The sequence below is a fragment of the Myxocyprinus asiaticus genome, chromosome 1 (assembly GCF_019703515.2).
Source record: "Myxocyprinus asiaticus isolate MX2 ecotype Aquarium Trade chromosome 1, UBuf_Myxa_2, whole genome shotgun sequence".
Classification (NCBI taxonomy): Eukaryota; Metazoa; Chordata; class Actinopteri; order Cypriniformes; family Catostomidae; genus Myxocyprinus; species Myxocyprinus asiaticus.
In genome coordinates this window covers 12,003,918-12,027,062 of record NC_059344.1, presented here as the reverse complement: position 1 = coordinate 12,027,062, position 23,145 = coordinate 12,003,918, and the positions used below count along the sequence as shown (strand labels likewise).

At 37.6% G+C, this 23,145-nt stretch overlaps 1 protein-coding gene across 1 annotated transcript in view; it reads right to left on the bottom strand.

The window, feature by feature from the left end:
- Positions 1-23,145, bottom strand: part of LOC127445583 (synaptotagmin-7-like) — a 213,897-nt gene that overhangs the window by 124,664 nt on the left and 66,088 nt on the right. The window contains exon 2 of the mRNA XM_051705738.1: positions 20,610-20,713. Coding sequence (XP_051561698.1) covers positions 20,610-20,713 — 104 coding nt within the window. The remainder of the gene's footprint in view (positions 1-20,609; positions 20,714-23,145) is intronic.

The following is a 23,145-nucleotide window of genomic DNA, read 5'->3' as shown; positions in this document are numbered from 1 at the left end:
AGACTACAATATAAACATCAGTTTTATATACTAATATGCCTCGGTTGCTTTCTGTGTATTCTTCATGAGTTAAAGCAGCTCTTACATTCATACAGATGGGATCATCACATATGTTTTGTGATTTTGTGACCAAATCAGAGCAGAAAACAACACAAACATGTGTAACCTCTGAATAAGAGATATTCACGGTGATGTACTGGTAGCTGTGTGTGTACTGCGATGAATCGTGGATGAAATATAATTTAATGTCTGCAAAAGTCAAATTTGGATATATTTGTGCAAATTTGCTGGAACTTGGCATGGATGAAAAGCATTTTTTGAGTTTTTTCTTGATCTCGTTTTATGGGTGTTTTTTCATTGACCGCTATTACTTCCTCCCGCTGATGGTCACAAATATAGCGGCTGCAGGGGAACAGTGTCATCACCAAAACAGGTCAGTTTAATGCTGCCATTAATTATGCATTGTTAGATCATTGTTAGAAAATACAATACAAATAATAATATTAAAACTGTGACAAAAATTGGTGACAAAAGTGTCCCTTTGCACCTCCTGGCAGTGGTTTTGCAAATGTGTCTCATAAGGCTCAATCTGGTTGCTTACTCACTGTATATATGTGTATTATATAATTTTTTTTAAAATATATACAATTTTTTTTTTTTTGGCATTTTCTTTGTGTTACACTATTTATAAGAGATAGATGGAGGAATACTAAAGAGGTGTGGGCACAACTCCAAAAAATGGATAAGGTACAGGGGGTGAAATAAGGTCTCGGGTCTCTAAAGACCCAAGGTATGCATTTAAGGATTAAGAGAAGTAAAAAAACAAACACAAATGAGGCAATGGTTGAGATTACTGTAGAATACTTTTTCTCTGAAGAAACATCTGGGAGCAGGAGACATAAGAAAAGCTTTCCATTTCTCTCCATTTAATCTCATTGCTGTTTAGGACAAACACTTAAGATATTGAAAATATCTCCCCCCCCCCCCCCCCTTTATTACCACCTTTAGCAAATTACAAAGAAGACAGTTTTATAGGCTACGAGAAAAAAATCTAATTTGAGATTTTTCTTTCCAGTATGGGCAGTAGTACTTCCTTTTGATAGACCTTTGGCTTTGGAATTGATCAAAAGTTCACACAGTACTGAAAATTTCTTTGGAAGTAGTTCCACCAGTGTAAAGTAAATTTACCACGAATTAAAATTAATGTAGCAAAACTGTTCTGATGCATATTTCCCTGCTCATTAAGACAGGGTCAATTTCATATCCAGCTGTGTTGTTACACAACTAGAGTACAGCTAGATTTAAAAACAAAGAGAATTTGTGTAAGATCAGTCAGTTAGAGCCAGCAGTAAACTTCACTTTTTTTTTTCTTTTTTTTTTTACTCCTTTACAATTGTTGCTGCTCAGATTGTACATATGATGGCCATGAGATGTTGGGTGAAGCCCACAGCAGAGTTTGCCACATCAACAGCTTTTTACATCAGACTGTATGATATGCATCTTTGCTAAGATTTTGGTCACGTCTGACAGTGTTGACTGTCACTTTCAGTGTCAGTCACTTTCTGACATACTCATGGATGTGCAAAATGTAAGTTTCCCTGAAGCACTGAGAACCTAAGATGCTTTTTAATTATAATTTGATACTGATCGAAAACACAAGCTAAAAGTTTAGGGAGTAATTAATTCAAAGGATCACAAAAGGATCCCTGATCGTGAAAATGTGCAATTACATACTAAACTGGATCAAAGTGGTTGGAGGAGAGGGATAGAAAAAGGTAATTCGGGATATCAGTCAAAATGGCAAGTAGTTTCAGAGGCGGAGCAAGTTATTACATTTTATTATGAAGTTTACAAAAAAAAAAAAAAGAAAATAAATATATTTTTATTTAGAATAACATACACCAATAAATCATGCTTTTGGAATGTGCATTCACAAAGTAAAGAGTCAGTTTGGATTTCAAGTTGACATTAAGATTAATACTAAATGCAATAATCCAAAAAGGAAAAAAAAGCACAATAATGCTAAGCACAAACTAATAATGCTTCTTGCACCCTTTCTCACACATAAGCAGAGCTTTCAAAGTAGAAAGTAGACATGCAGTGTATATCTCTGCCAGGCATAAAGTATGCTATCAAGAGTGTCTTATCTATGATTAAAGACTATCATAAAATCTTCAGTAGATAGGCAGGCTGGGGAGAGATCATGGAAAGACAGCAAGGGAAGAAGAGCAGGTGGAGAGTAATCAAAAGAAGATGACACAGAAAAAGTGCCAAGGTGTGAGCAAAGGACAGGTGGAGTTACACAGAGTAAGGGGTAAAGTGAAGAGAAAAGACATGCAGGAAAAACATGGAAGAAAGAGTTGGATTTTTGATGGATTTTCAAACAGAATTTACAATGACAAAAGAAAGGCGGAGAAGCGAGGTAAATTATGACATTATCAGCTGAAAGTGATATTGTAAACAAAAGAGAGAGGGAGATTTTTCACAGGTGGTCTCTTGGTGGTAATCTCAAAAAAGATCCAGCTCAGTCCTCGCACTCTCTGTCACATGATAAGAGCCCACTGAGCACTCTGTCCCCAGCTCATTACTCTAAAATTCTCCTTCACTTCATCTGCATTTCTTTGATTACAAAAACTATTCCCATCGAATGCATAATAAGAAAAAGTTTTAGATAAAAGAAGGCAAGGATAGAAATACTGACTTAAAAATTATATTATGGATGGATACAAAAAGCAAAGAAGTAAGGAAGGAAGGAATGAAGGATGGATGAACGGAAGGTTAGATAGATAAAGAATAGGTGAATGGATGGATGATTGAAGGAAGCATGGATGGATGGATGGGTGTTGAATGAAGAAAAAGGAAGAAAGGATGGATGATGAATGGATGGACAGATGGATGGATGTTGAAGAAATGAAGGAAGGAATGAAGAGAGCATGAGTGGATGGATGGAAGAATTTATGGATGATTAAAAGAAGGAAGGAAGGAAGGAAGGATGGATGGATGATGGATGGATGGATGGAAGGAAGGTTAGGTGGACAATGGACAGAACTATGGGTGGATGGAAAACTGGAAGGATAAATGGGTGTTGCAAGAAGGAAGGAAGCAAGGAAGAAAAGAACAAAGAAGGAGTGGATGATGGATGCATGGATGAATGGAAAGAAGGAAGTAAGGATGGATGGATGAATGAATTAATGAATGGATTAAAAAATGGAAGGAAGGAAGGATGGATGGTTGAATAGATGGACAGACGGATGGATGGATGGATGTTGAAGAAAGGAAGAAAGGAAGGAAAGAAGAAAGGATGGATGGATGTTGAAGAAAGGAAGGGAAGAAAGAAGAAAGGAAGGAAGGATGGATGAATGGATTTTGAAGGAAGGAAGGATGATGGATGGATGGATGGATGGATGGTTGAAGGAAGGAAGCAAGAAAGGAAAGAAGGATGGATGGATGGACAGATGATGATGGATGGATGAATGCTGAAGAAATGAAGAAAGGAAGCATGGATGGATGGATGGATGTTGAAGAAAGGAAGGAATGAAGAAAGCATAGTATCATGGATGAAAGAATGGATGAATGGATGATGCTTAAAGGAAGAGAAGTATGAAAAGAAAGAAAGAAAGAAAAAATGGATGGATGAATTGTTGAAGGAAGGAAAGAAGGAAGTCATTTCAAGTCAAGTCACTTTCATTTGTATAGCAGTTTTCACAACACACATCATTTCAAAGCAGCTCTTCAGTAAATCATGTGTAACAAAATTATGCTGTAATGTCTTGAACTCGCGTCGCTTAAACGTGGGTTGGTGTGTGTGTGCTATATTGTTTTGACTTGTCCCAGGTTATTCACTGCTAGATTTAGCATTGGTTGTCCAGTGTGTGTAAAACTATCATGGTTTTAGTGTCTACAAACAGTGCTTCACTTGTTTTAGAGTATTATTTATTGGTAAAGTGCAGCATAATTTATTTGCGGTGTATTGACCACGTGACTAGCTTTGTTGTGCTAAGTAGTATTAAGGCGTGTCCAGCACCAGGTAAGATATTTAAACCATTGGATCCATAGTCATCCAGGAGAAGCAATCTAACTACAGGAGTCTGCAGTTGCATGCAAGTGTGTTTATTTCATTGTTTTACTTTGTTGTAGAGTAGTATCCATTGCTGGACTTGTGCTGTTTGTTTACTGTCTTGAACTTGTGCTGTTTGTTTACTGTCTTGAACTCACGTTGCTTAAACGTGGGTTGGTGTGTGTGTGCTATATTGTTTTGACTTGTCCCAGGTTATTCACTGCTAGATTTAGCGTTGGTTGTCCAGTGTGTGTAAAACTATCGTGGTTTTTAGTGTCTATAAACAGTGCTCCACTTGTTTTAGAGTAATATTTATTGGTAAAGTGCAGCATAATTTATTTGCGGTGTATGTAAGTCGTTGACCACGTGACTAGCTTTGTTGTGCTAAGTAGCATTAAGGTGTGTCCTGCTTTTTTCACTGAATGGCTCATTATCATCACGTATATATTTGACTTGAATGCTGATGCGGAAGCGGCAGCAGAAGTGGTAGCCTTCGTGTAAAGCCCTCCTCGTGTGAAGACCTACTTGGGTAAAGACCAGCGAGTCTACCTGTGTGAGCCACCGAGCAAGGACACCAACAAGGTGCCACTCACCATAGCACTTAAGTATCTTGTTATTGTGTCTCTTTTCTTATTTTCCTTCTATATACTAACATGTCTACTTCATGAATAACACATGCCTTCAAGCACATCCCTGTTATCTGTTACAGACCGTTTACACGATATCGATGCAAGACCAAACGTAACCCACACAACCTACGGCCACTTTGCACTTCAGCACCTGCTCCGTTCTCTTTCTCAGTGGGACTCTGGAACTGCCAGTCAGCTGTGAACAAAGCTGACTTCATTCCAGCCTTCGCCACGCAGTCCACCCTCAGCATCCTGGCACTGACAGAAACATGGATACGTCCAGAGGATACAGCAACACCTGCTGCTCTCTCCAACAACTTCTCCTTCTCTCACACCCCTCGACACACCGGTAGGGGTGGGGGAACAGGTTTGCTCATTCATAAAAACTGGACTTTTTCACCACACTCTTCACTATGTAACAATACTAGTTTTGAATTCCATGCTATTACTACAATGCAACCCACAAAAATACATGTTGTTGTCATCTATCGCCCTCCAGGTCAGCTGACAAACTTTCTTGAGGAGTTGGATGTCCTGCTGTCCTCCTTGCCAGAGGATGGTAGGCCACTTATGGTACTTGGTGATTTCAACATACACCAAGACAAGCCCCAGGCCACTGAACTGAATACTCTCCTGGCCTTATTTGACTTGGAAAAACTACACACCACAGCAACTCACAGATCGGGCAACCAGCTGGACCTCATTTTTACACGTAACTGTACCAACTCAAATATTCTTGTTACTCCTTTACATGTCTCTGATCACTACTTTGTTCAATTCAACATGACCCTCCCATCTACATTAAAACAGTCTCCACCTTTGGTTTCCTTTTGCCGTAACCTCCGTTCTCTTTCACCCTCACGCCTTTGCACTGCTGTCTCTACCTCTCTTCCCACACTAAATGTATTTACCACGCTTGATGTAAACACTGCCACAGACACACTAAGCTATACTTTAACAACCTGTCTAGACAACATCTCTCCTATCTCCTCTAGGCCAGCACGTGCTACACCACCCAGCCCCTGGCTGTCTGACATCCTTCGTGAACATCGGACTGACCTCAGGGCAGCTGAGAGGAGATGGCGGAAATCTAAAGATCCAGCAGATCTAGGTAAATATCAGTCTCTGCTTGCAACGTTTTCAGATAACGTTAAATCTGCAAAAACCTCCTATTACCAGAACAAGATCAACAGCACCACAGACACTCGCAGCATGTTTAGAACATTCAACACACTTCTCTGCCCTCCCCTTCCACCACCAGACACATCACTGACAGCAGATGTCTTCGCCACATTTTTTACTAATAAGGTTACAACCATCAGCAATACATTCTCAGCAACACACCCTGTCAAACCACACCCTGTCAAACACCTGTCTCCTGTATGCAACTCTTCTGTCTCTATGTTCTCTCCTTTGACTGACACTGAGGTCTCTAAACTCCTCCTCTCCAACCACCCCACCACCTGTTCCCTTGACCCCATTCCTTCTCACCTTCTCCAGGCCATCCTACCTGCACTCACACACATAATTAACACATCTCTACTTACAGGCACTTTTCCCACTACATTTAAGCAGGCTCGAGTAACCCCGCTGCTGAAGAAACCCGCACTTAATCCCACAGAAATAGAACACTACAGACCAGTCTCTCTCATCCCATTCATGGCAAAAACACTTGAAAGGGCAGTTTTCAATCAAATCTCTGCCTATCTCTCACAGAACAAGCTGCTGGATGGCAATCAGTCAGGCTTCAAAAATGGACACTCCACCGAGACTGCCCTGCTGTCTGTCACTGTCTCGCTGAGATGGTCGAAAGCTGAATCCAGATCATCCATCCTGATTCTGCTGGACCTTTCTGCTGCCTTTGACACAGTCAACCATCAGATCTTACTCTCTACCCTCTCCTCGCTGGGCATCACAGGAACTGTGCTTGACTGGTTTAATTCCTATCTCTCAGGTAGGTCCTTCAAGTTAGCCTGGAGAGGTGAGGTATCCAAGCCACATCAGCTACTTACTGGGGTACCTCAGGGATCAGTGCTTGGCCACTTCTCTTCTCTATATACACAACATCACTGGGACCCATCATTCAGGCACGTGGTTTCTCTTACCACTGCTACGCTGATGACATGCAACTCTACTTGTCTTTCCAGCCCAACGACACCACAGTGACTGCTCGAATTTCTGCCTGCCTGGCAGACATCTCAGCCTGGATGAAGTAGCACCACCTGCAACTCAAACCAGCCAAGACTGAACTCATTGTCTTTCCAGCCAACCCTACTGTTGAACACAACATCATCGTGCAGCTGGGTGCAACTACAGTAATGCCTTCCAAATCGGTCAGAAATCTAGGGGTAACCATTGACAACAGACTAAATTTCACAGACCACATCTCAAAGACTTCAAGATCATGAAGATTTACACTCTACAATATCAGGAAGATAAGACCCTTCCTCTCTGAACATGCCACACAACTGCTTGTCCAGTCACTTGTCATAACTAGATTGGACTACTGTAACTCTCTCATTGCAGGCCTCCCTGCATGTGCAATTAGATCCCTGCAAATGATCCAGAATGCAGCAGCACGTCTGGTCTTTAATGAACCAAAGAGAGCACGTTACACCACTCCTTGTCTCTCTCCACTGGCTGCCGGTTGATGCACGTATCAAATTCAAGGCTCTGATGCTGGCATATAGAACAGTCACTGGGTCTGCTCCAGCATACCTAAAATCATTTATGCAGAGCTACACGCCCACTAGAAGCCTGTGGTCGGCTAAGGAATGTCACCTTGTTGTACCAACACAAAGAGGCACCAAAACACTTTCCCGAACTTTCAGCTTCATCGTACCACGTTGGTGGAATGACCTTCCCAACTCCATCCGTGAAGCTGACTCACTCTCTGTCTTCAAAAAATGACTAAAAACAAATCTTTTCATGAGCACTTAACCAGTCATTAAAATAAAAAATAAAACAATTCTGTTGCAATTTATTCTGTTTTGAATACTATTATGATGCTAGTGAAACTTTGTAATACAGCACTTTTCATACCACCGTCTCCTTAAGATGATTTGCTTATGTTTTTCTCTTTTGTAAGTCGCTTTGGATAAAAGCGTCTGCCAAATAAATAAATGTAAATGTAAATGTCTGTAAAGTCTTAAAGTATTCATTGTGAGGTTAAATGAATAAGGCAATTGAAACCATGCCATAACAACTGTCATCTTTAGGCCCTTAGTGAGCAAGCTAAAGGCGACTGTTCCATAAGATGTTTATGGAGAAAAATAACCTAGGCAGGCTCAGCTGGGGAAGCCAGTTCCACTCTGGCTTGCAACCTACCTCTGCTTGAAGGAAGGAAGGAAGGAAGGAAGGACAGATGGATGTTGAAGGAATCAGGGGAGGAAGGAAGGAAGCATGGGTAAATGGATGGAAGAATGGATGAATTGATGGATGGATGGATGGATGGAAGAATGGAAGGAAGTATGGATGGAAGGATGCAAGGAAGGAAGGAAGGAAGGAAAAGGAAGTAAGGGGGAAGGAAGGAAGGATGGCCTCACCGGGGCTGCCGTGGCATTATCCAGGTGGATACTGCACACTTGTGGTGGTTGAGGATATTTCCCCAATACTATGTAAAGTGCTTTGAGCTCTCAAAGAAAGAAAAGCTCTATATAAATGTAAGAAAAAAAATTAAAAACATGAGCCTCGGCTGAATGGTCAAGAAGGACATTTTGCTGCAATTTACAGTGATGTTTTTGATGTTACTCAGAGGTCAAGATACAAGTTTAATTCTTTTGAAGTGACTGTGCTTACTGTGACATTGTCCAATATAACTAAATAAATCTCTGTTGTCTTTTACTCTTGCTACAGTATACCGAACCCCAGGGCCCTACACAGACATCCTTAGAGAATTTACTGATTTTCTGTCAGATCTAGAAGTTACTTTGGATAGAGATTTAATTGTTTATGACTTCAACATTCACATAGATAATGAATATGAAACATTGGGATTAGCATTTATTTATCTCATTGCCATAATCATACGCTAGAGTTTATTCTGTATTATGGAGTTGATGTAGATAAAACAGCAATTCTTCCATGGAGCAATGCCATCTCAGATCATTACCTCATCTCTTGTACAGTATGTTGCACATAGCTAAGGTCACTTAATCAACAGCATGTTATCGTTTGGGTAGAACTATTCTTTCGACCACTAAAGAAAGCTCCTCAATAATACTCCTGACCAGTGTCAAATACTAAGTATGCCAAAAGTTCAGAAGAACTTGATGTAGTCACAGAAAATATGGATATAGTCTTCTCTACCACTCTAGATAATGCTACCCCCCTTCGATTCAAGAAAGTAAAAGAGAAAAGCCCTGCATGTGGTACATTTATTACATTCATGCTCTTAAGAGAACAGCATGAAAAAATGGAACACATGTGAAAGAGTACGAAATTAGAGGTATTTTGCGTGCATGGAAGGATAGTGTCTCTAGCTACAGACAGGCTCTAAAAGCTGCCAGGTCTGTATACTTTAGCAAACTCATAGAAAATAACCACAGGTGTTTTTTCAGTACTGTGGGTAAACTGAAAAGGAGCAAAACTTTGACTGATCCAGAAATTCCCTTGCAGCACAGTAGTAATGACTATATGAATTTCTTTACAAATAAAATCAGGACCATCAGAAAGAAAATTGGAATTATGCAACTCCTGCAACAACACCTCAGAAGACAGTGTCTCAAAGTATTCCCTAGCCGCAACTTCAGTCCTTCCCTGTTACAGGTCAAGAAGAGCTAACAAAACCTCACAGGTGTATAGTAACGAAGTACAAATACTTTGTTACTGTACTTCAGTACAGTTTTAGTATAAATATTTCTTTGGAATTTTACTTATACTTCACTACATGTTGAAGAGAAAATGTATTCTTTTACTCAGATAAATTTCTCCAAACCCTTTTGTTACTTTTGTGACTTAACACCGCAAAAAAATAACAGCTGTACGTGCAAAAATTAATGCATATCGGCTGATTCATAAAAGATTCATTTGAGTCGAATCTTTTACATTTGATTCCTTTGAACCGAGCAAAAAGATTCAAAAAGTGGTCTGAATGTTTTGTTTCACGAATCATGAATCTGAATCAATATCACAAGCGAAGCGTGCGGTAGACTATGAGTTCATTATGGTATACTAGCCATACTATTACTACTTCTGCCATGCTTGTCTATGGCAGAAATAGTAGTTGTATGGCAGTATGCCATTTCGAACTCGTCAACGTGTGTTCTGTCGTCTCCAATGGGGAAACAAGAAACTGCTCATGTAAGTTGAAATCTTTTTTTTTATTATTATTATTTTTTTACGAATTAATTTGATATGTTTTGGCTTAAACAATATGAAAACTGTGAAATAATGAAGTTCTGTGCTATCAGCATATGAAAGTCGATCAAATGTGTTTAGGCTACCTTTTACATTTAACCAAGGTAGACGATGTATAAATAATTACCAGTGCTCATGAAAATGTCTAACAATATTTATTTTAGAAACTAGAGTGTTCTGGGTGGTTGCTAAAGTGTTCTCTTTGCTATTAGCACATTGATGCTATACAATATGTTGTTACTAGGGTGTTCTGGGTGGTTGCTAAGGTACATTATTTCAGTTATGTTTTGGTTTAGGCTAAACTGCGTTCAAGTCCTCCTGGGAAGTCCGTGAAAAGCAGGAAGCTTTTTCAGCACCTATGCAATGACATGTACATTAGGTGTGTCATATTTTTATCATTCTTGTGTGGCCACATATACTGGTGGGCAATGCTATTTTGTTGCACAAGCCTGTCACCTCAAATGAACTAGCTAAATGAGTTTTATTTTCTGACAAGCTTTATTCTTCATCAGTAGCATATAAAATGCATCAATCTAAACTGTACCATCACCAATTTTCTTGATTCTTGTCATGCTTCTTAAATTGACATGCCCCAATCTCAGAAAATTGTCATTAAAAAAAAGAAAATCTAACTGGATTTACAACTTTGTGGTGCTGTTTATTTGCACTAATCTCGTAAATATGATCATTCTGACATAACTTGAATGCAACAATAAAGGAATAGTTCACCCAAAAAATTAAAATTCTCATAATTTACTCACACGTGTATGACTTTCACAAATGAAGATTTTTAGAATAATATTTCAGCTCTGTAGGTCCATACAATGCAAGTAAATGGTGACCAAAACTTTCTGTCAGGATCACTTCAGAAGACATTGATTTAACCACTGGTGTATTACATTAATTGATTCGATTTATGGACAGGCATTAGCATGGTTTAGGTCTTAATTTATTTGACCACTACCACTTTGTTTGTGTAAATGAGTTTTCAGATCAAGTATAAATAATGAATGGTGTGTCACAAGGCTCAGTCATAGGTCCCCTGCTTTTCTCCTTTTATTTGCTTCCCCTGGGAGACATTATCAGGAACTATGGAATTTCACTGTTATGCCGATGATACACAGCTTTATATTTCCTCGAGACCTGATGAAATGTCCCAATTTTACAAGTTTCCAGAGTGTATATGATATCAAAGACTGGATGGCTTGAAACTTCCTTCTGCTCTATTCTGACAAAAAAGAAGTACTAATTATTGGACCAAAAACCTATAAACATAAGAGGCTAGAATATAATTTGACTCTATATGGATGTACTACTGCTACATAATTTTTTACAGTTAAAAATGTGGGTATTATATTTTATTAGCAATCTGTCCTTTGAAAATCACTTTTCCTATGTTTGTAGAACAGCATTCTTCCACTTCAGAAATATTGCTAAATTACGACACATGCTATTTCATGCTTTCATGACCTCAAGACTAGATTATTGAAATACTTTAATGGGAGGATGTCCTGCAGGTTCAATAAATAAGCTTCAGTTGGTTCAAAATGCAGCAGCTAGAGTGCTGACTAGAACCAAGAAACACAATCAAATCAGCCCCATTTTGTCGTAGCTACATTGCTACATGTTAAGTTTCTTTTTTTATTTAATTTTTTTATCCCCTTTTCTCCCAATTTGGAATGCCCAATTCCCACTACTAAGTAGGTCTTCGTGGTGGCGCGGTTACTCCCCTCAATCCATGTGGCAGAGGACAAGTCTCATTTGCCTTCTGAGATCGTCAATCCACGCATCTTATCACGTGGCTTCGGTACGATATCAGCCGTTGTACCTCGGTATCGATACTAAATCGATACTATAATCAACATATAAAAAGCCTCGGATTTTATATGAAATTACACAAAATGACTTGATTAAAATAACTGCATAAAGTCTTACAGATACAAATTATGCATTTTCTGTTTAATTTTTTCTGTATTCCATGTTAAATGTTTTAATTAAATGTTATGATCGAATGGTGTTTTATCAAATTGATACAGTTTTAATAAAATAAAAATACTATTTTTTGTTTTTTTGTTTTTACAAAAAATTTCAATTTTATTTTTGGTAAAATAAAATGCTGCACAACAGAGCTTCACAGTATTAATGAAAACATTAAATAAAAAAAAATCTACCTGTGGCACAAGGCTGCTTGCATTTGTGATATTGCTTACAGATAATAATAATAATAATAATAATAATACAACCATTTAATACTACATAATTGTTATTATGAGTATTATTGCTACTTTTTGAATATTACATTTTTATACAGTAGTTATATTTTTCTGTCTTCAATTTCACACATCCATTTGAATAGAGCTTTCATGTTAGCAGGACTTTTATTTTGACAGACCTTTGAGTTCTTCCTGTTTTTACGGGTTAGTTATATCAAGCTTCCCATTAATGCTGGGATACTCCCGTCGCCACTCTCGAGCTGAAATCTCCGGGCTGCACGGAGGAGTTCATTTAAGTGTTAACAGCCATTTATACTCTAAACACACTGCATAAATATTAAGCACCAGCAGTGTGTGCTGAGTTTGTGTGAGTGTTTGTGTGTGTGGGTATCATATGACAGAGCAGAGCGGCACCTCTTGTTCATTCTGTAGCGTGCAACACATGTGACTGTATATTATTTAATTAAATTTCATCCTTCTGCTGTTTAATGATCTCACTTGGCCATATCCAGAGATTTTTATTATTTTATTTCCAAATTGTCATTGATTTCATCTCAAATTTGTCACATCTCATATAATTTTGCTAATGACAACATACTGTAATATGATACCGAAATTAGCAACAATATGATATTGTACCATTTAAAAAATGTTGGTATCGTGATACTTCTTTAGTACTGGAAAACCGCACAACCCTACCTTCTATCAGGCTATAATCCATCAAGTTCACTACGATTGCAAAATTACGGCCTATTGATAGAACCTAAAATTTCAAAATCCACAAAAGGAGGAAGATAATTTTCTGATTTGGCTCCTAAACTATGGAATAGCCTTCCAAGCATAATTTTGGACTCAGACACACTCTCTCAGTTTAAGTCTAGTCTAAAGACTCCACTCTTCAGCCAGGCATACACCTAATTTATCCTGCATTGCTGCGATTGTCAGGTCTTTCGGAACCAGAAACCCTTTTAATATTCTATAACTCCCCTTTAAAATTGAATGGCATCAATATTATGCTCTCTTTTTCCCTATCTCAACCTCGGGATATCCAGAGCCTGCCATATCCACTTTTGGTCCAGCCCGTTGCCCTAGTCCCACTGCTATGTCACTAAGTGATGACTACCAACTGCAGCTTGTGCCAATGAATGGATGGATGGATGGATGGATAAAGGAAGGAAATGGAAGGAAGGAAGGAAGGAAGGATGTATGGATGCAGTAGATATAAAAATTCACTTTAGAATGCATTGATCGTAAAAACAAACGTGCTAATTGTACATCTCAGTATGAAGTTCTTCATACAATGCATCAGCTACTCCACACCCTGTTCAGAGAGTCAGAATTGGATCAGACAAAAGGAACTCTGTGGTCTTGACCTGAAATCATAGAGCACTGTCAAATCTGTTTGGGAGGAGAAGGAGAATGTATGAAGTCTGTCGGTACGGAGTGGAGCGTGGGGTGTTGTGGGCAAAAACATATGAATCATTAGTGAGCCCTGCAGCTTAGCAGTATGAGGTATGAGAGCCTCTTGCTGTGCAGCCTTGCATAACATATTCTGACTTATTTGTTTTTTAAGGATCTGTAGTTCATCTGTTGTTGATCAAAAGACTGACCGTAGCTGCTTTAATTGAATGGGCAACATAGCCTTGGACAGCTTCAGGCCTTAAATTTTGACTGTTTAAATAACATTTCAATAAATATTTGCTTAATTGTCATGAAAATAATGTCACAGTTCTAAAAATATAAATGGTCTTGAAAACAGATTTTATTTTACGATTTCGTTTTTAGAGGTGAAACGTGACCTGGACAAGTTTTTTTTTGTGAGATTCACACAATCTGGAAGTTAACTGCTATTGATCACATATTTTTGCATCAATAAACAGCTTCCAGTTTTACTTCACAACTGGTTTGGTTGCTCAGTCCAAAGTTCAATAAGACTCCCCTTCTCCTACTCCTGCAAGTCTCTTATCACATTGTAGTATTGTGGAACTGTGGTACATGTGCGTCAACAAACAGACTACCGCTGTAAATCCTAGTAGCAGCTTTTTATCACCGCGGCTGGGTAGCTAAAGTGCAAAAAATGGAAAGTGTTGTTTGCTTCACTTTTTTTCTTTTGCTTTTATGGTCAGTAAAAAAGAGAAATGTGGATTGCAAGCCCACGAGTATTGGCACAACTGCCCTCTGAAGGCAGTTGTGCCAATACGCATGGGTTTGCAATCCACATTTCTCTTTTTTACTGTTAACAGTAAACTTTTCAATTGTTTCTAATATGATATAGCCAACTCAATAAAGGTGGTTTTAATTAAGAACTGAAGATTGCCTTGGAAACTACTTCTTGATAATCTGAAAAGTTTTTTTTCCCTACCAAGAGCACCTTCCATATATATTTTAGAATTTTTTGAGCAGACTGCAGTCTCTCTTTTGTTACTGTGAAAATAGAGTTTGATTGGCACACAACCTTTAATATATGCATCCACCCTTTTCTCCTCCCTTTTCAAGTGTATAAGCCTATTTATTTGGCTATCCTAACTATTACCTATTACATGGTAAAAAAAAAAAAAAAGAAAATAAAGCAATTAATAACGGCAACATTATCAGAAATTACTAAATGTTCAGGCTTATACACTTGGAAATGGAAATATGGAAATAAATAAAATAATATATTGACTTCTGAAGCCACTTTTTTGTGGTCTAATCTCTGAATAATGCGAATTATTATATTTATTATATATTTTTAATTATTTTGATTGTTATATATTACATTTATTTGGGATCTTTTATGTTATAATATTGTATATGCGATCAATTGTTATTAATTAGATTAATTCATAGACATATTATGTCATTAATTAGATGAAATGTGTTATTTAAAATGACAGCCCTAATTTTATTATTTTAGCATTGTTTTTCCTTGCTGTCCACATCCCTATCAGAACAGACCTGTGACCCATTTTTAGGAACATGACCCATCAGTTGATAATCGTAATGCGCCCCCCTCTTAACATGTTCCTGTTCTCCATGAAAAAGTGTTATTATGAGGATGAAAACATTTTTCACATGTATCACAGTTAGAAACAACATAATATAGTAAGAAAACAGAGCAGAGGGGACAATTTACTCTTGTTCAGATGACAAAAAACGGTAATAAAGGCACTGTCGTAGCCACGGGTGGGCCTGGGTGGGCCGGTGCCATCCAACCATTGTCTTATGCCCCTATTCCACAAACAGCCAAAAGCTTGCTGGCATTGAACCAAGAACCGCTAATGTCAGAGGCTGTTGGTCTGGATAGTGTCAGCATCATAACATTCAGTTGACAGGCATCCCGTATCGTGCAGTGGCTCCTACCACTTTATTTTTCCCATCTAATAAAATATTTGTAACAAATGTGATATATGTGAATGGATTGATATCCTTGTTGCTGTTCTGCTGCAGTCCATTATGCAGCTGTCTAATTGTCATTAATAACATAATGGTTTAAAAAAAAGTTTAGCTCAGTAGTCTAACAAAGCTTGACAATGTCATATGAGATCAAATAGATGAAGGCAGGACTCAAGTTTAAGACGCTAAGTGGGAACCTCGTGGATTATCCCAGCGCCGCACATCAGCAAGCAGTTCAGGTAAAGATTGTTTGTGCCATGTCAGATGTAAGGATCTAACTAAAGATGCAATATTTGACCACTGTTTTATGACTGAAATGTTGTACTGACTGCCATCAATTTTCAAGGGTGCAAACTATTCACCATTTGGTGAAATTCACCATTTTGAATTTAAAATATGTCATGTACAGTACGTGATTTGTATGTCATTCATAACTGTGAATGTGAAAACATTAACGGAGCAGTTTTCAGCGAATCAGGCTAAAGACAAAGAGCGAATGTGTGTATATTGTAAAGGAATTGAATAAATGTGGTAATCTGGCAGGCATTTGAAGTAGCTTTTTAGAAAATTCTCTTGACATTGTCTAAGAAAATTATCTATAAAACACAAAGTAGAGCGTTATCACCCAGATCAGAACTAGAACAATGGTTACACCTATGACTTGTGAATTCTATTGTGCTTTTAGGTTTCAGCAAGGACAGCGTCATATATTTTTAATGCAAATATTATTAGGTAATAATTTAAAATCAATTTAAGATATAAATAATTTCTTTATGTCTTTAATTAATTCTGAATTTTGTACAGCATCTCCTAAGGGTCTACTTTTAATTTTGAGTGTCTTGTCAGGTTTGTGCTCAAAAAATTAACCACCTGTTAAAGGAGTAGTTCACTTAAAAATGCTCACCCTTATGTTGTTCAAAACCCATATGCTAGGTTTTTCTTGGAACATAAAACTAGATATTTTAAGCAGCTCTATTCCATAGAATAACAGTTTATAGTGAGCAGGAGCTGTCACGCTTCAAAAAGGAAAAATACTATAATGCACTATTAAAGGTTCAGTATAAAGACATCATCACAGTAGTCCATATGACAAGTGCACTATATTCCATGCTTTCTGAGGCCATACAACAGCTATGTTGGACTACTTTTATGGTATTTTTATAATTATTTTTTCTCTCTTTGGACCTTAACAGCAGTGGTCAATATGAACTGTTTTTGTATGGAAAAGAGCAGCGTTAGGATTCTTGAAGAAAATATCATGTTAAGATTCTCCTGGGAGGAAAAAACAATGAGGGACAACTTGAGGGCAGTAAATAATTTTGTGTATTTTCTTTTTTTCTAGCCAGCTGACACAGTCATGTCATTTTACAGATACATCAATGATGAAAATAAATTCAAATTATATTCATCTTTTCTTTGAGACAGCACAAAAAAGAAAGATAAGATGACCAAAACAATGCAGATGCAATGCAGACACAGTGTTTGTCTTGTACTGTGTGAACTTTAAAAATACATGTATCTTTTAAAACCAAAAATTATAAAATGTTGGGCCTTTATCGCATTTCAAGCCTTTATTCGGAAAATTATTCCATTCAGTGCCTTTACTATATTAAAGGACCAAAGAGGACCATTATATCTGTGACCTCAACACCAGTGACCCCCCACCCCCAAAATGGTTTGGTCCCCCCCAGTGTTCAAGGCATGGTTACGGCCTTGCCGAAGATGCTGAATTAAATAACTCTGGATGTTAAAATGTTTTCAAAACCCCTAAAACTGTAAACTCCATCCACTTTTTTTTTTTTTTTTTTTTAAGATTTATTGTTTTTTAATTATAAATATATGTATGAACGGATTATTAATTTTATTAATTATAACTGCTGTTCGTTGCATCAAAAGCAGCTTAAACTACTCTGAAATAAATTATTTTCGATGATAAAATATGTTCACAAAACTCGTAAGAGTTTTAAACTCCAGCCTCTACTAAATTAAAATGATGCTATTTCCAAATTTCACATGCATGAATTTATTGCTCTGAATTTTGTATGTCAGAACTTGTATATGTATGCATGATCATGTATGATCAGAAACAGTCACAGGCGTAGATAGCTCTGAAAAAGAAACACATTTACAATTTCCATTACGCTTTTTCTCTCTTACCACACTATCGCAGCAGCGTAATCTCTCCCCACTATATGGAGAGAAGGCCTGCCACACAGTGACGATCAGAGAGAGATAAAAAGTAATTTTATTGACAGTAATCCATAGCAGAGTCATAGTGACAGAACCCATTTCTGTCATTTGTATCCACCATTTTCCTCCATTCAAAGACACGTCAGCAAATTATGCTGGTAAAAAAAAAAAAAAAAAAAAAATTTACATTCTGTTTTTAAAATGTCAAACATTACTATGGTAATTCCCTCAAATCTCCATATAATGATAAAATCTTTTCTCAACCACATGGCCTCCTAACGTCCCATATGTAACACATGTAAAATAAAAAAGTCGGAATATACTCAAACACAAATATTTTTGATTGATCTTTTAATATTCTTAAAGTACACTTAGTAACTAAATTTCCTAAATATGCACCTAGAAACAATTAGCTGAACATTGAAATTGTAAAAATAAAATTTAAATAAATAAATAAAAACTTTACATTTCATGCAATCGATAATTTCTCTTGGCCCACCCACCCGAAAGTTTATGGCTATGCTACTTATTAAAAGTAAAACAGAAAACGCACAGGAAAACATGATAAATAGTGAGAGTGAAGTAAAGGAGAAGCGAGTTTCTAATCCCTCATTGTAATAACAGTAAGACGGTAGATGCCTGCAGGGCGTGCATGTGATGGGGAACACATTACTGAAAGTAATTAAAGCCTGATATCTCTTTTTAGACACCCTGCAGTCTGGCCCGTCTGCCTCTTACTCCTTCTCTCATTTCCTCCCTTTACTTCCTCCGTCTGGCCTTTCCTAACCATTTCAAAACCGATCAGTCCTCCCGGCTGATGAATGTAAAGCTTGGATTTATATGACGAATGGTTCTGGCATGATGCCTCCTCCAACCCAGAATCAGCTGATTCTGTTTGTGCTTTATAAACACTAAGTGACACATTAACTGTGTTTAAGTAAATTATTTTGAATAATGGGCGATCCGTTTATTTTGGAAAGAGGGTAATTAAATTAAAGTGAGCATAGCTAATTAATTCTGTTTGTGGATTCTAGTTATTAACTCTTTATTAATAAAAGACTTGGTCTGTAATCACATTTTCATATGTGTGTGTGTGTGTGTGTGTGTGTGTGTATATGTATGTGTATATATATATATATATATATATATATATATATATATATGTATATATATATATATAAATCTTTTAGTCCAATTATTCATGTTTTCTTTAATGTCCATTCTTTCTTCTCTCAAGATTCAGTCTCATTTGACTGCCTTTTGCCGAATTGCCTTACATGAGTTGAATAGCAAGCCTTTTTTTGCAGACGTTGAGACTGAACAGAATTCTATGGACTAAACACCTAATTATCCAAACAGAAAATAAAATGTGCAATTGTGGTAAGGCAATCTGGGTCTAGGTCTGAAAACAGGGGCATGTCATGCTACAATACTGTTCCTTTTTAATGTTTTTAGTTTTTCTTAACTATGTTTGTTGGCAAAAGCTAAATTTGTTGAAATGAAAAACAAAAATAATTATAACACCCCAAGGCATCTCCCTATTTTTCTTCCTATTTTTCAGCTGAGCGCCCAATTCAGTTCTAAGTTCATTTCAAACTTGATGACACCATGGCTCCGTTTCAAAGCCTAGTGAGCTTCCTTATCCTCGCTGTAGTTACATAGGCAGCTACCTTCTAAGGTAGCTTCCTAACTGAGATGGAACCCCGTGAGTGATCGATTTGGAAAGTACACAACTGTACTGTGTACACAAACGGTGCCTCACACAGGAGACTTAATTTACAAATGATTCCAATACAGTTTGATGTTGTAAGCATTGATGTTGTAAGCTAAGCTAATGACACAATGATCTAGTAAGCATTTAAATACAGTACATTGCGCATACAATGATTTCATAAATGTATGGCATAGGTTTTTTGCACTAAGTGCAAATAGCAAAAGATTCAATTTACACTAAGTGTAAATAGCAACAAAAAGCATCTTCTTTGCACTAAGTGCAAATAGTGTAAGATGCCTTTTGCACCCCAGTACAAATAGTGGCAGATACTATTTGCAACCCTAATTAAATATTAACTTGCAGTATAGGGGCATCACTGCAGCTTGTTTATTGTGTTTATTTAGAGTCCCACAGACACCCTTCACCAACCCCTTCACCTCAACCTAACCCTAACCTTCCCAAAAAAATAGAATCGTGGTTTTACTACATTAACCTAGTGTCACCATGGTATTTTGTAGTAATATCATAGTAGCCACAAAAAAGTGGGACAAAAGGCATATTCGAACCCGGGTCATCTGCAGGAAAAAGCACATCCACATCATTGTTACACACCAAGCCATTGCAGCAACGCTAGGGGAGCAGTTTGTCTTCAACGTCTGTGTTTCCATCAGACTATTGGAGTGCAAACAGCCGTGCTGTGTGGCAGGTGCTACAGAATTTACACCTAGTTCACATAGTCATGACATTTCTCTCATTTTGTCAACCATCTTGGATGAATTAAAACAATGGATTATTGGATTGCCATCACAGTCAAGGATGCATGCGATGTTACTCTAGAACATAGCAAAACAAAATGTAGGCAGCTCACTTGGTTTTAGAAGAGAACAGGTTTTTTTCTGTCTTTGAGGTGTTGGTAGATGGTTATCAGAGCATAATGGACAAACAGCCATTCAACAGAACTAGGAAATGGAATCAAGAGACATAAAGACCCCCCCCTTCCCCCCAAACACTCAAAAAGACACTACAAAAGCATGTTTCGCACTCTAAATGATATCGATGTCCACATCACTCACCAGTTTGCGTTGGCACCATCCACAGACCCCACATAGTGCAACCAGCCATACGACACAAACTGTTAAACCCACCGAGACCAGGAACACACTCAGAGACAAAGAACCTGCGAAGAGAGAATTGCTTAAAATGCATCTCAACTGTGTCACAGCAAAGAGAATGACCAGGGATAATGAAACAGACTATGTGAAACGTGGCTTGCAATAATTGTCTTTTCATACTTGTCTGTGTCTGGAAATTAATATACACCAGGCTCACACTGAAAACTTGGTGAGGGGAAACAAATAGATTCACAGATGCATTGAATTTTTTTCTCAAATAATTCTGGATCAATCCATATTAATTTATAATCAGAAATATACATTAATGATAAAAGCAAATATATAATAAAAGCACATATAAGGGGCAGTGGTGGCTTGGTGGTTAAGGCTCTGGGTTACTGACTAGATGGTCAGGGGTTCAAGCCCCAACACCACCATGATGCCACTGTTGGGCCCTTGAGCAAGGCCCTTGACCCTGTCTGCTCCAGGGGTGCTGTATCATGGCTGACCCTGCGCCCTGACCCCAGCTTAGCTGGGATATGTGGAAAAAAGAATTTCACTGTGTATATATGCAAATGTATAATGTGTGATAAATAAAATTATTAATTAATTAAATTAATAAACACATTAATGTGGTGGGACTTCAGATCAGACCAGACTCCGGCCAAGGACAAAATGTTTTAATTAAACCAACCAGCATTTTGTGTCATGAACCATACTGTATATTTTAAGGTAAAAACGATATTTCCACAAATCATAATAGCAGGAAACAATGTATTAAAACGCATGAAAGTTGCACGTTGATGGACAATGACAAAGTTAAAGCTGTAATTACTGCGCCACTTGCTCAATAAACATTGTTTTCATACAACCCTCTGAATACCACCCCCACCCCTATCACCCCTCTCTGCCGTTGATCAAACAAACAGATTGCCCTGCCCACATCTCATGCCATTGGTTGCGTCAGTGTTGTTGTGTTGGGCTGGATGGGTTGCTCAAAACAAAAACAAAAGATTATAGTGCTACAGAGACACAGCATTTACAGTTTTTGAGAAAATGTACCTACAAATAGCTTACTTATAGTTGTTGTCTTTGCATATTACTGTAAGCTGAGATAGGAGAAAGTACTGTATTTCAAAGGTCCCTCTGCACTATAATTCACATAACATTTGCACCCCTACACTTGTGCTGAAAAATTGCAGTGAGAAGATACACTGAGAATCATTTAGGAATCAGATCGTGACTTGAATCAAACTGCCTACCCTCATGTACTGTATATGTAGAAATTATCTAAAGTTTTTAAAAAGTCTTCATCATAGCACAGGAGGCTACATCCACAATGTGCGATTAGGCAAAGAAGTCTGTGCTGCAGTGATTTCCTACAGGATCAAAGCACTTGCTTATGTTCTACTGAAAAGAGAGAGGCCTCATTTTTCGAGCAACAGGAAGTGGTGTAATTCCAAAAATGTACTGTGATAAACCTTTTGTTCATTGGTTTCATGAAAAAATTATCGGTAAGAAATTTTCTGGTTATTAACCAGTTACTAGCATTTAAAAATAAAGTTTTCACTCCAGAACAACTGAAAGGGACTTGTTTGCTGATGTACCTTTAGGTGTGTGGATGTGATATGTGAATGCAGGGGCATCATACACCTATTTTTTTTAAGGGGGTACCAAGGTCATCAATGAACTAAAAAACAAATGTACTTCATTCGAAAAAATATTGAAAACAGGTTGGGTCTCAATAAATATGGCTTTGTGTATAAAAAAAATTAGCCAGTATAATTATGTAATATATAATATACTCTTTGTCTTTGTTTCCCATGATATTGGAATTATCATGGGAAACAAAGACAGTATGTAGCCTACTATGTAGGGAATAGGGAGCGATCAATCAGACTGTTCTCAAGGGAACTGATGAAATGCCAGCTGATTAAAGTCATGTCTGAGTGGTCAATGACACGCTGCAGCTGGGAAATGATAAAATATTTTTTAATAATCTTGCACAGTGTGTGCTAAGCAGTCATGAAACAAAGCGGTTGATGTCTCGTGAATATAAGCGCTGCTGCTTCTATCCGTTCTGCCTTTCTCCCATTTAAAATATGGAGCACGTGGATACCTAGGAACTATGTAAAACCACCTTTCGCTATTTAAAGTTTTTATAATCATTGAAAAGGAGAGGATTCACACTGAAATAAGATAACAAGCCACTGCTTTCTTTAAACATGAAGAAAAGAAAAGGTAAAGAAGCACCAAAACCTTTTAAATGCATTTCAGCACCAAAGTAAATGAACAGCGACCAATTAAACAAAAACATAGTCTTTAATAGATTATAGATTATAGATCAAACATAGTTGGCAAATGTTAACTTCAAATGTTAACTTCACTGAAGTTGATACAATTAATTCGTTTTTATTACCATAACACCACACTTTCCCTTGGTGCTCAATGTTTCCTGTGAACGCATCTGCGAAGCAGCCAAGGGACATCACGTATA